At 41.1% G+C, this 13549-nt stretch overlaps 1 protein-coding gene across 1 annotated transcript in view; it reads right to left on the bottom strand.

The window, feature by feature from the left end:
• The window catches only part of TBC1D2 (TBC1 domain family member 2), a 523004-nt gene that overhangs the window by 264610 nt on the left and 244845 nt on the right, over positions 1–13549 (bottom strand). Inside the window, exon 6 of the mRNA XM_033918140.1 lies at positions 7293–7501. Within this exon, the coding sequence (XP_033774031.1) occupies positions 7293–7501 (209 nt within the window). The remainder of the gene's footprint in view (positions 1–7292; positions 7502–13549) is intronic.

The following is a 13549-nucleotide window of genomic DNA, read 5'->3' on the forward strand; positions in this document are numbered from 1 at the left end:
GTTGGGTACCCTCCTGCCGGCGATCTTAGGGGAGGCCATTGGGAGGACCGGCAGGAGGGGTTGGGTACCCTTCTGCTGCGATTGTCGGGAGGGCCGTTGGGGGGGGTCTACATGAGGGGTTGGGTGCCCTCCTGCCGTGATCGCTGGGGGGAGGGGAGACTTGCAGCCGTAGCAGCATTTAAAGTACATGTCGTGTTTGTTTTTGCATTGCTAGCCCCAGGGGTGGTGGAAGATTAGTGATTGAAAAACTGTATGAAAAATAACTATTTTAAATTTAGTGATCAAAATGTGTCAGTTTTGAGAATTTTTATTAATTAATTTTTTCTCTGCGTGTTTTGTTTTTGTATAGTTATTAACTAATATTTAACTAAGTTTTAAAGTTTTAAAGAATGTTTCCTTTATACGTAAATAAAGAAAAGTGAATGGGATTGCAGTGGCGGTGACGGGGCGGTGAATGGGATGGCAGTGGCGGTGACGGGGCGGTGAAGAGGATGGTGAGACGGGGACGGGGCGGTGACGGGGTTGGTGAGACGGGGACGGGGCGGTGACGGGGATGGTGAGACGGGGACGGGGCGGTGACGGGGACCAATTTTTTCACCGTGTCATTCTCTATAGAGAATGATACGGTGGCTATTACCCGCGGCTAGACGTGGGTAGCCGCGGGTAACCCACCAAAACTGTGGGGGGAAAAAAGTGCTCACTGCGGGTATGGGGACATGGCCATCCACCGTCCCGTGGAGCGGTGAATGGCCTTGTCTCCGCAGTTAAGGAAGGAATTTTGATTAATCGCCTATCGTGATTTCTAGGCGATGTACAATAAAAAGGGAATATATTTCATTATTAATAAACATATAAACAATTGACAAAAAATAATAACAGACTCAATGTTACACAAAAGATAGCAGATAAAACTATATTAAATTCAGAAAAGTAAACATAAAAAGGTTAAAACAAAAGGAAAGGGGAGGTTATTCGAGTTCAAAGCAGGAGAGAGATCATAGCTCATAGCTCAAATGCATTTTTGAAAAGGTAACTTTTTAATGCCCCTTTAAACTTGTCTAAGGTTTTTCCATCCTAAGGTGAATGGGTAAAGAATTCCACACGAGAGGTGCCGTTACAAGTTTCAAGTTTATTTATTATTTGATTAATCGCCTATTCCAAATTCTAGGCGATGTACAAATTGGTAAAATCAATTGTCTAAAATATACATAAAATAGACCATATAATCAACAAGGGGATAAGTCACAAAACGAACTAATTAAAATAAGACAAGAATACAATAGGACAGGTGGGATAGAAATACAATCTTAGATAGGAAAGAATAAACAATTAAAGGTAAAACACAACAGGAATAGAAGGACAAATAAATAGGTAAAAATAAAAGTAGACAAAAGAGCAATTGACGAAAGAGCAAATTAACATTTCAATTAAGTATTGAACGCATCTTTAAAAAGAAAGCTCTTAAATTGGCTCTTAAATTTTTCCAAATTCTTTTCCTCTCTTAGGTATAGCAGGAGTGAATTCCAGGTCTGAGGCGCCGTAACAGTAAAAATAAATTGCCTTCGAGTATTGATAATTTTGAGAGTGGGGATGACCAACAAAAGTTGGTCGTTTGATCTTAAAAATTTGGGAGAATTATAAGGTATCAATGCTTTATAAATAAAAGCAGGAGTTTTATATAATAGCGATTTAAATGTAAGTAAAGATAATTTGTATTGAATACGATGGGATACCGGAAGCCAATGCGCATTTTGAAGTAATGGAGTTACAAGATCGAACTTCTTAGCTCCCATAATTAATTTGATAGAGGCATTCTGGATTATCTGCAATCTTCTAATTTCTTTTTGAGCCATTCCCTTGAATAATGCATTACAGTAATCAATTTTTGAGATAATCATTGAGTGAATTAATATATTCAATGATTTTGGACATAGAAATTTTGAAATGGCCCGTATTTGGCGAAGTCTGTAAAAAGTAGCTTTAACCACATAACTAACATGGTCATGATAGGTTAGGTTTTCATCTAAAATCACACCTAAAATTCAAATCTTATTTATCTGCTTAAGAGTAACCCCTTGGATGGAAATAGGAACAGCGAGCTTATGATTGTCTTTCCAAGGAAAGAGCAAGGTATTAGTTTTATTAATAGTTAAGGATAATCTATTATTATCAAGCCATAATTGAATCTGTTTTAATTTCTCATTGATAGCTGAAATTTCGGAAGAACTATTAGGGTCAAGAGGATGCAAAAGTTGTATATCATCTGCATAGGCAAATACGGAGAAGCCAATGGATTGGCAAAGAGTCATAAGAGGAGCAAGAAATATATTAAACAGAAGTGGGGACAGGATAGAGCCTTGTGGAATACCATATGTAGCTGAGAAACTAGCAGAAATAGAATCATTAAAGAAACTATTGAAGAGCGATTATCCAAATAAGATCTAAACCAAAGTAGGACTTGCTCTGTAATGCCTATGGATTGTAGTCTGTTCAATAAGAGATTGTGATCAATTGTATCAAAAGCTGCCGAGAGGTCAATCGAAATCAAGAGAACAGAAGAATGATGGTCCAAGTGGTAGAGTATAGATGATATCATACCTATCAAAGAATGTTCAGTAGAGTGGTGTTGCCAGAAACCAGTTTGATTTGGATGTAGAATATTTGTTTGTTCTATAAAGTTTGATATTTGGTTGAATACTATTTTCTCTGTAATTTTTGCCAAAAATGGGATATTTGAAATTGGCCTATAGTTCGATTTCTCTTCGATACTTATTTTGTGATCTTTAACAATAGGGTAAATAATGGAGGTTTTCCAATCCCTGGGCATAATGCTGTGCTGTAAGCTTTCATTGATCAGAAAGAGTATTGAGGGTCCAAAAATATCAAAGTACCGTATAAGAATAAAAGGGGGGATTGACTCAGTTTGCATACCCTTTGTGTTAATCGTTTTGATCAGAGATTCAAGTTCTTCAATGGAAGGAAGATGAAATTGCGCACATTTTGCAGATAGTAATGACGAAGATTCTACGGCATCTTGTTCGATCATCATCACTCCATTTTTACTAAACTTTTCCCTAATGTTTTTAACTTTATCCATAAAATAAGTTGCAAGCTCTTGTGCTGTCGATAGGTGGTTAGAAGATTGACCTAGTTTTTTGGAAGAGGGAGTCACCGATTTTAGAATATTGTATAGAGTAGAAAAGTTTTTGGCTTTTAAGATTTGGTCTGAATAATATTTCTTTTTGGCTTGATTTATTTTTTCCCTATAAATATTAGAGTGTGCTTTAAATTTTTCTAAATTAAATTGATTCTTGTCTTTTCTCCAACGACGCTCCAGAGATCTCAGTTGTTTTTTAATTAAAGCAAGTTCTGCTGAAAACCAAGGATTAGAACATTTTCGGGCCGAGATACATTTAATTTGTATTGGTGCTACTTTGTCTAGTAGAAGTTTAGTGGAGTCCTTCCATAAAGATAGAAAGTCATTTAAAGAGTTAGACTTAGGGTTCAAAAAATTAAATTGAAAATTTGCAGCAATTAGATTAGCTGATAGCTTGCTAAAGTCTCTATATTTTATTGTTTTACTAACTACCGCAGTTTTAATAGTAGAAGATAGATAGGTTATTGGAATTAGGTGATGATCTGACCAAGGTACTGGTAGAGAAGATCCTATTACGTAATTATCTATTGAAGCAGATGATGTTATGGCCATATCGATAGTATGACCTGCTTGATGTGTGGCTTAGGATATGAGTGTACAAAAGTCCATTTGATTAAGAAGGGTAGAAATATATTTGGTATAACTATTGTTCAAATCATCAAAATTTATATTGAAATCTCCTAGTATCAAAGAATTAGTAGAAGAAGATCCAAAATCAAATAGCAGGGATTGCAATAAAGAAAGGTTTTCAAAATTAATAGGCGGTGGAAGATAGATTAGCAGAATATCCAATTATGGTTTAGCTCTTAGGGAGAATTGTAAGAACTCAATGGAAGAATTAGCTGAGACACGTTCATTATTAAGTATTAATGAGTCACGTAAAATAACAGCTAATCCTCCACCACGTTTATTCGGACGATGATTATAGAGAAAGGAAAATCCAGGAGGACAAGCATAAGAAAAATACGCTTCTTCTCCTTCAGTAAGCCAAGTTTCAACTATACATAAAACGTCATAAGCGAATTGTGTGATGAGATCTTTAATTAAATGATATTTAGTTTTAAAAGAACGAACATTAATTAAGCCAATTTTAAAAGAAGATTTAGTTGAATTAAAAGAGGTATAATTCTTTGAAGGAATTGAGTAATGATGACTTAAGGGAATATTAGAACGTTCCATGATATGAAAATAATTTAGTTTATTAAGAGGCTTAGGAGGCCGATGACCACAAATGATTGGAATATTTGAAGTATGTCGCTCCATTACAGATGAAATATTAGGGTTTTTTAATTGAGCTAATGGAGTTTCAAAACAAGGGAAGGCCCAAAAAGTGCTCCAATTAAAATAATAAATTACTAAGAGAATAAGTAAGAATCTCTTAAGGAATTTACTCACCGGAAAACTTTTCCTTTGGGAGTTCTTTGTTAAAAACCCATCACTTTTAATTACTGGTCGCGCACAAAGGAGCGCAATAAGGAGCAGAACCTGCTCCTTAAGCGTGCTCCCTTTGCGGCGTGTGCCGCAAGGAGCCTGTTTATAAAATGCATGTACCGGGCTTATGGGGGTGGAGTCCACAGCGGGCCGCTGCTGTGCGGCGGCAGAGAGGTCGCAAAGAAGACTGCGGGCTTATGGGGGTGGAGTCCACAGCGGCGGCAGAGAGGTCACAAAGAAGACTGAAATTTGTAGAATTAGGTGGTGGTAAAATGATTTTAATTTCTGCATTCACCAAGTACCATAAGTCTCTTAACTGGCTGAATGCCACCGCTACCCCTGTTCCCCGTTCAGAGCACAGCAGTAAGTTGTCCTCATAAACTCAAACAGTATAACCCACGATCCGACGCCCTTCTGACAGGAGAAACAGGAGTTTCAATCTGTCCAAAGCAGATCTTCCTCAGGGGGTAATAACCAGCGTTGCCCCTCTGTACCAATCAGAACCTCCTCCACTTCCATTTGTTCCTCTGGTGAAGTCCCTAGAGGAGCCAGTCTCCTCTACCTCCATAGGGACTGGGCCATTACCCTGCTTGGAGCTGGAAACCTCTTCAGGGGAGAGAGGCTTTAGGAAGGGAACAAACATAAATGTTGAGTAGATGATCTAAGTGATCTGGATGACTCATGGGGGATAAGAAGTTTGTCAATAAAGCTAGGGACCTTTGTTTTTTGAGTTTTGAATGTTAACAAAGCAGCTTTATAAATTATTCTGTAGGGGATAGTAAGCCAATGGGCTTTTTTCAAAAGTGGGGTGACATGATCAAATTTCTTGGTTTTGGTAACAATTTTAATTGCTGTATTTTGGATTAATTGGAGCCGCCTAATCTCTTTCTGCAGGATACCTTTATATACAGAGTTACAATAATCAATTTTGGATATTATAAGGGCGTGGGCCAATATATTCAGAGAGGAAGAATCAAGGAAATTTGCTAGTGATCTTATCATTCGTAGTTTGTAAAAGCTGTTTTTGACCAAGGCACTGATTTGTTTGTGGTAGTTTAATTTACTGTTGATAATCATGCTTAGGATTTTAACTGATGAGCCCATGATAATTGGGATGTTGTCAATACATATCTGTGAAGATAGAAAAGAAGAGAGTCCATAGTATGCTATTGAGACATGGGGGAAGCCACTGCTTGTCCCGGATCAGTGGCATGGAATGTTGCTACTATTTGGGTTTTTGCCAGGTACTAGTGATCTGGATTGGCCACCATGAAGATGGGCTACTGGACTAAATGGACCGTTGGTCTGACCCGGTAAGGCTATTCGTATGTTTTTATAGTTGTCATCCTAATTTTAGTAGAAAATGCAAAAAAATAAATAAATAAAATAAAAATATCAGGCTTCCTCTTATTGTGAACCGCCTCGAACTACTATAGCTTTGGCGGTATATAAAAATAAAATTATTATTATTATATTATCAAGGGGAGGGGTTGGGAGCAGTGTTGCCAGATGAGGGGTGGGGGAGCTGGGAGGAAAGGGAGGAAAGGGAGCAGGGAAGCGGGGTGCGGAGCAGTGTTGCCAGATGAGGGGTGGGGGGAGGTGAGATGAAGAGGAGCAGCACTTTGAGTATGGGAGCCAAGGGGGTGCAGCGCTATCAGATGAAGAGTGGGAGAGGGAGGGAATGCTACTATTTGGGGGGGGGTGATGGGAACTAGGGGAACCAGCCAGCACCACCTGGCTCGGCTCTCTCACCTGCAGCGCCGACGAGATGTTGAGCAGGTGGATAAGATCCTAGAACTGTGTCTGACAGCTCCTGCAGAGATGGAGCGACCGAGCACAGCGCTCAACGCCGAGCTGCCATTCGCCACCTCTTCAAGCTGCTCCCGACAGGCGGGATCTAGGTCCGGCAGCTCCAACGCCTCTGGACGTTTGGTCCAGTCGTCTCTCATGCACAGCATCAAGAGCAATAGAAGCAGTGCGATCAGCAGCAGCACCGCCATCGGGGGGGGGAGGAAGAAGTGCTGCTGCTGCCGCCAGCAACTAGGGCTTATTTTTTGGGGTAGGACTTATATTAAGACCTACCTCAAAAATCATGCTAGGGCTTTTCAGGTAGGTCTTATTTTCGGGGAAACACGGTATGTGTCTTCTAATTCTCTAGCAGCTGAACCAGAGAGGGAGCCTACACTTGTCTCCTACAGATCTAAAGCACAAAAAAAAAGGAGCTAAGATGATCCATTTTTATTTTGTTTCTATTAACTACCTTTAAAAATGGACTAACATAGCTAACCACAAAGTTTTATCCTTCAGAGCTGTGACAATTCTAGCTCACAGATAGCATGTGACAATTAGCACCAAACCTTTTAGCAGTCTAATATCAGCTGGCTCTTTCAAATGTACAGTGTAACCTTAGCTCTCCTCCTCTCCTCTCCCCCCATCCACCCCCGTATACAGTCTTAATTTCTGTTGATTATACAATCAGATACACTTGCAGTTCTTAATCCACTCTCTATTTTGAGAGTTGCAAATTCACCTTTTCCAGATCGCTACCACAGAAACACAAACACACACAGTGCTAATTTATTCATTCAATATAAATTGCCTTACATGCAGTATAATGCTTTGTTAAACTTTAACTCTTTTGATCCTGATCTCCTAGTTAAGGCATTATCTATCTCATCTTAACCCCTTCATAACCTTGGCCTACCTTTTGAGACTTTAGTTCCTCGGAGAGAATGAACACCTGTTGTTGCAAACTAGTGATCTTGTCCTGAAAGTTTCTGTCTGGCATGGTCATTTCCAGAAGGGGAGAGATATTACTGTTCAATTTCTTTGCCATCCATGCTAAGTTTGTCGATGGAGATGATTTTTGTATAGCGGGCGTCATCACATTCTCCAACTGGCTCTCTTTCTCAGCTGATGGGGGAAAAACACATGAGTATTTACCCACTTCATCAAAACACCGGACACTAAAGCTGACTAATTCCACTATAAAAGTAAATATCCCAGTCACTCCTTCAACATTGGTCCATGCTTTATATTCAATACCAAAGGACAAATGTCTCAACTGTCTCATCAACTTTCTACGATTATTTAGGGCTTCAGACATGCCATTTTTGTTCTTCAGACATGCCATGTCTGAAGCCCTAAATAATCGTAGAAAGTTGATGAGACAGTTGAGACATTTGTCCTTTGGTATTGAATTTAATTCCACTATAAAGCACACTTACTTTAACAGGTGTTATCCGGGGACAGCAGGCAGATATTTCACATGTGGGTGACGTCATCCATGGAGCCTGGTACGGACAGTGGGAAAAAGTGCATTGCCTCTTTAAGTTTTTAGAAACTTCACAAATGACTGCACCACGCATGTGAGTGCCTTGCCGCCCAACGCCGGCTCAGTTCTGTAAGCAAGCTAAGAAGCCAACCAGGAGAGGTGGGAGGATTGTGAATATATCTGCACTCCACTTTACAAACCATCTCAGCAAGACAGCAAACACCGTGCTGCTCCTTGTGACCCTGGGCAAGTCACTTATGAGCCCACCGGGACAGATAGGGAAAATGCTTGAGTACCTGATCATAAAACCGCTTAGATAACCTTGATTGATTTTAGAAAGTCAATAAAAACGAATTTGTTTAATTGATTGTAAGCTAAGAATCTTATAGTGTATCACTACTCCCAACCTGTACCTTATATTCGATGACTTTGTATTGTAACTACTTCGCTGATTGTCCAGCACCTCTTGTTGTAAACTGCTGCGGTATATAAAAAATAAAATTATTATTATTATTATTGATAGGCTGTATATAAAATCCTAATAAACTTGAAGCTTGTCACATGGCATCTACAGTTCATGTTACAGTACTTCCCTGGTCATTCGTGGTCGGCAATTCACAGTCCCGGTCATTCATGGTATTTTCCGACCGCGAATGACTGGGCAGGAGAGAGCAGCCGGAGCGCCGGTGAGTGAAGGAAATCACTCGCGGTATGCTCCGACTGCCTCTTCCTGCACTAAAGTTGGGCCTCACCAATCAGGAGCTGCATATCAAACCAGCTCCTGACTGGTGAGGCCCGACTTTAGTACAGGAAGAGGCGGTTGGAGCATACCGCGAGTAATTTCTTTCACTCACCAGCGCTCCAACTGCTCTTTCCTGCCTCTCTGGAACCCTCGCGAATATCGGGGGAATACTGTACACCCTTTGCACGACTTCATCTCAGATCAGAAGAATGGTGTTGAGTAGGCTCCTATGAATTGCAGTTGTTGACAGGATTGAAGCTGTGACTTGGGGAAGTTGACTTCAAACCCTAGAAGCTGGAGAAAAGTGATCGTCAACTGTATTGCTGAGTTGCTTGAGGAGATGTGGCTTTTTCAGCCAATCGTCCAGATATGGAAACACTTGAAACCAATGAGTATATAGGGTTGCTGCCACGACCACTAGGCACTTGTTGAATACTCTTGGAGATGAAGCAAGGCCAAATGCAGAACTTTGTACTAGAAATGTTGATGAGCTGTCTGAAAATGTAGAACCTGTCTGTGATCGGGATGCATGGATATGTGTGTGTAGACCTCTTTGAGGTCCAGAGAGCACAGCCAATTGTTTCATTCTAGAAGTGGGTATAGGGTCCCTAAAGATAGTATGCAAAACTTTTCTTTGACTAGATATTTGTTTAAGGCTCGGAGGTCGAGAATTGGACAAAAACCTCCCGTCTTCTTTGGAATTAGGAAATACTTGGAGTAGAACCCTTGATTTTTCTGAGAAGGAGGAACTACTTCTATGGCATTTAGTTGAGGTAGAGCTTTAATTTCCTGAAGAAGAAGGGATGTCTGTTGAGATATAAAAGAGGACTCTCTTGGATGGTGATCTGGAGGAATGATTATAAACTGGAGAGACTAACCTTCCTTGATGACTTTAAGGACCCCAAGCATCATGGTGATGAGAGTCCAGTGCCAATGATACAAGAGAAGTAGACCTCCGATGGGTTGGGGAAGAGGCTGAGGAGGAGAAATTTTGGTTATACTCTCTAGAAGCACGTCAAAAAGAATGGGCTGATGTTTGAGGATCCAAAGACTGAGGCTTCTAAGGTCTCTGTTGTTTCTGCCTCTTCTGTGGTAGAGACATAGAAGAAGAGGATGTTGTATAATACTGTCTCTTATAGGAACAAGAGATAGATTTTTGAGGAGACTTAGATGGTTGAGCCTTAGTCTTAGATTTTGTTAAAGAATTCCAATTCTGCTCATGCTGAGTAAATTTTTGAGTAGCAGACTTAGATGGTTGAGCCTTAGTCTTAGATCTTGTTAAAGAATTCCAATTCTGCTCATGCTGAGTAAATTTTTGAGTAGCAGACTTAGATGGTTGAGCCTTAGTCTTAGATCTTGTTAAAGAATTCCAATTCTGCTCATGCTGAGTAAATTTTTGAGTAGCAGACTATCTTGTCACCAAAGAGTTGTTCATTGAGACAAGGGTTGTTGGCTAACTGGTCTTGAAGGTTGATATCTATGTTGGAGACTCGCAGCCAAACAAGACGTCTCAAAGTAACATACATGGCGGATGCTCTGGATAACATTTTGAATACATCTTGCCATATATTTTCATGTTTGAAATAGATTAAGTAGTCTGCTGAAAATCTGTTGGGCGGTCAGTTAGAATATGCTGCTCAAAATCAGCCAACTTCTTTATGAGATATTTAAGGTAAAAAGATATGTAGAAGTTGTAATTAAGAACTCAGTTGGCCAACATAGAGTTCGGTTAAAGATGGCGACCAAATGTATCCATAGTATAACTCTCATGTCCTGGTGGTGGAGTGGCATAAACCCTGGATTTGAAGGATTTTTTAAGGGACGATTCCACAAGCAATGATTGGAGGGATAGCTGTGGTTTATCAAAGCCAAGACAAGATATGATTCTAAAAAGTGAGTCAATCTTTCTAGGAGATATAATGACAGAAAGAGGATTCTCCCAGTTCTTAAAGAGCACCTCTTTGAGAGATTGTGGAGAGGCAACTTAAGCTGTTTAGGAGGCTCGTCAAAATCCAAAGCATCAAGTTCTGTTCTGGGCTCAGTGTCTGCCCTCAATCAGACAGGTAGAGTTTTCCCCAACTGTCTGATATACTTGGTAATGGAAAGTCACTCAGGAGATGATGATCTTCTAGGAAGAGGAGGAGACAGACCTGAAGAGATACTATAGGATTCAGAAGCAGATAATGTAGGCTCATACTCAGTATGACAACAGGTCAGATCAAAATCAACTTTTTGTACCCCACTCTATAGGATGAAGATTTCCTAGATGGAGGAGACCGATGAGTGTGAGAATGTGAAGAAAAGCTTCTTCAACAATGTTAGTACTGATCTGATGACGAGCAATGCGATGATCTTTTGGATCTGGAAGCATGGGATGTCGATATATGTCGATGCTGCGATACAAAAGGTTGATGCATCAATGAAGTGTCCATGCTTCGATGGAGTGTGTCAATGCCAAGATGAAAAGCGCCAATACAATGTAGAGTGATGCCTCGATGCAGACCTCAGAGTGCTATGCTCAGGCTGGGCTGTTACCAAGGGAGTCGATGTAAGCACCAGTGTCGAGTGCAGCTTAAATAGGTCACTGAGCTCCCTCTGGAAAAACTCATTGAGTTAGTCCTTGAAGATTTGCACCGGTTCCCTAATAGCTGGTAACATCAATACTGCAGGGTGTTGAGGGGTGTGAGACCTTGATGAGGATGCCTAATCTTTAACCTATTTTCTCAAACATTCACTTGCAGCCAGGATTCCCTCCCTAACGTGCTATCCCTTAACGGTTTGCTATCCTATTTGAATTGCATTTTTAACCCATCTTATCATTCGTTACTATATGTCAATGTGTTATTTGTCTGTCACTCTAATTTATAATTTTAAATATGTACACTGCTCAGGAACCTGATGAGTGGTACATTAAATTTTAATAAACTTGAACTTGAATACTGATATTTTCTGGCCATGTATTGACCTTTACAAAATGATTTTGTAGAAGCAGTAGATGAAGCAAGAACTTCAGCTTGCAATGTTAATGTAAATTTATGTTTGTTATAGACCTTGGGGGTGTTTGAATAATATGTATGTTATCTTGTACTTTGCTTTGATTATATGCAGTTTATAAATTTTTAAAAAATAAAATATAGCCGAAGAGATAAAAATAGAAACCGCTGATGGGAAGGTGCTTTGGACTGAGTCCAAAAAAATTAACACTTTATCATTCCGTGGAAAATGAAGAATTGAGGTACTGCGAGCCAGCATCGGGTGGAAAGGCACTCATGCATGTGAGGTGCAAGCAGTTGCGAAGTTTCTAAAATCTTAAAGTGGCAATGCACTTTTTCCCACTGTCCATACCGGGCTCCGTGGATGATGTCACTCACATGTGAATATGCTGCCTACTTGTCCTTGGATAATGGTAAGATCAGAGTTTCACTAACACAACACAGCAAGTTATTCCCAAAGAATGTGTCACAAGCCTCCAGGAAATAAAAAGGGTCTTGATTTACAATTTTTAGCATGATAAAATTGGTTTGGCTTTCAATAACATGAAAATATATCATTTGGATAAAAACTAAATTTATTTTAGTTTCAAAACCAAAAACTCCTAAGTTACAAACTAGCTGAAGAAATAACTGCAAGAAATCCAAACTAAAAAGTATATCGCCATCAGAAAGAAACAAAAAATTGCCCAGTCCCTCCTGTCGACACCTGCCTTGAAAACCCTCCGAACGATCAAGGCAGGAGGGTTGCTCGGTCCCTCCTGCTCGGCACCCCTGAACCCACCCCGATGTTTCCCGGCAGGAGAGATGCCCAATCTCTCCTGCCGGAACACCCTCCCAAATGATTATGGCAGGAAAATGCCCAATCTCTCCTGATGGAACCCCCTGAACGATGGTGGCAGGAGAGATGCCCAATCCCTCCCACAGGAACCTCCCCCCCAAAGTTTGACCCCCACCATTTACCGCCACAAGGTCCCCCCCATCAGGACTCCTCCTAACCCCACCCAGACTCCCACACCCCCACCAAGACCCCCCCAGATCCCTCCTAATCTTGAATTGATGGATGGATGGCTTCTGCCTGCATCCGGCCGGCCAGCCTCCTCTGCAATGGCGGGCCTGCCCCTTCCCGGTGCATCATGGGATGCATTGGGAGTGGCCTAAGATTCCGGTTGGTAAGATCCCCTAGACCCCTTCCATGGGGGGGTGGCCTAGGGGATATGGTCAATCTGAATCTTAGGCTAGTCCTAGTGCATCCCAGAATGCACTGCGAGATGAGCCAAAGATTCCGTTTGGCCAACGTGCCTAAGGCCCCTCTTATACCCACTAGTTCTTTACAAGCCTCCTGCCAAGAGTTACTTTCTACGGCTTTTACCATTGGCTCTCAACTTCCGGTTCCCCTTAAGTTTCATCATCGCCATTTGAAGGATGAGTCCCCTTTGTTTGATCATGCTAGGCTGCGCGACGCTTGGTCGCGTGATCTAGCTATAGAGTTGCCCACTCATGTTCTTTTACAGGCTATCCGGTGGCTACCTGTTTTCAGAAAATACACTACCTTTTGGGAGCAACATTATAAGTTAATCTTTCATTTATATATTTCTCCCAAACGGGCTTACTTATCACGCTTCCGAGAGACTGCTGCCTGTCCTCGCTGCCAGGCTCCGGAGGCAGGCTTGGGACATATGTTTTGGTCTTGCCCTGCTGTTCAAGATTTTTGGAATGTAATTTTTGTCTTTGTGGAGGGTATTTGGAGCATTACTATTCGCCGATCCCCTTTACTTTTGTTTGGACTTGTTCCCCATTATTTCCCTCATGCGAAGGGAGTTAAGCGCCTGGGCCAATCAGGTCCTTAGGCCCCTCCCCAGTACATCCCATGATGCACTGGGAAGGGGCAGGCCCAACATTGCAGTGGAGGTGGGCCTGTTGGTGGCCGGACGCATGCAGAAGCTGTCCGTTCG

The sequence above is a fragment of the Geotrypetes seraphini genome, chromosome 1 (assembly GCF_902459505.1).
Source record: "Geotrypetes seraphini chromosome 1, aGeoSer1.1, whole genome shotgun sequence".
In the NCBI taxonomy this organism is placed as follows: Eukaryota; Metazoa; Chordata; class Amphibia; order Gymnophiona; family Dermophiidae; genus Geotrypetes; species Geotrypetes seraphini.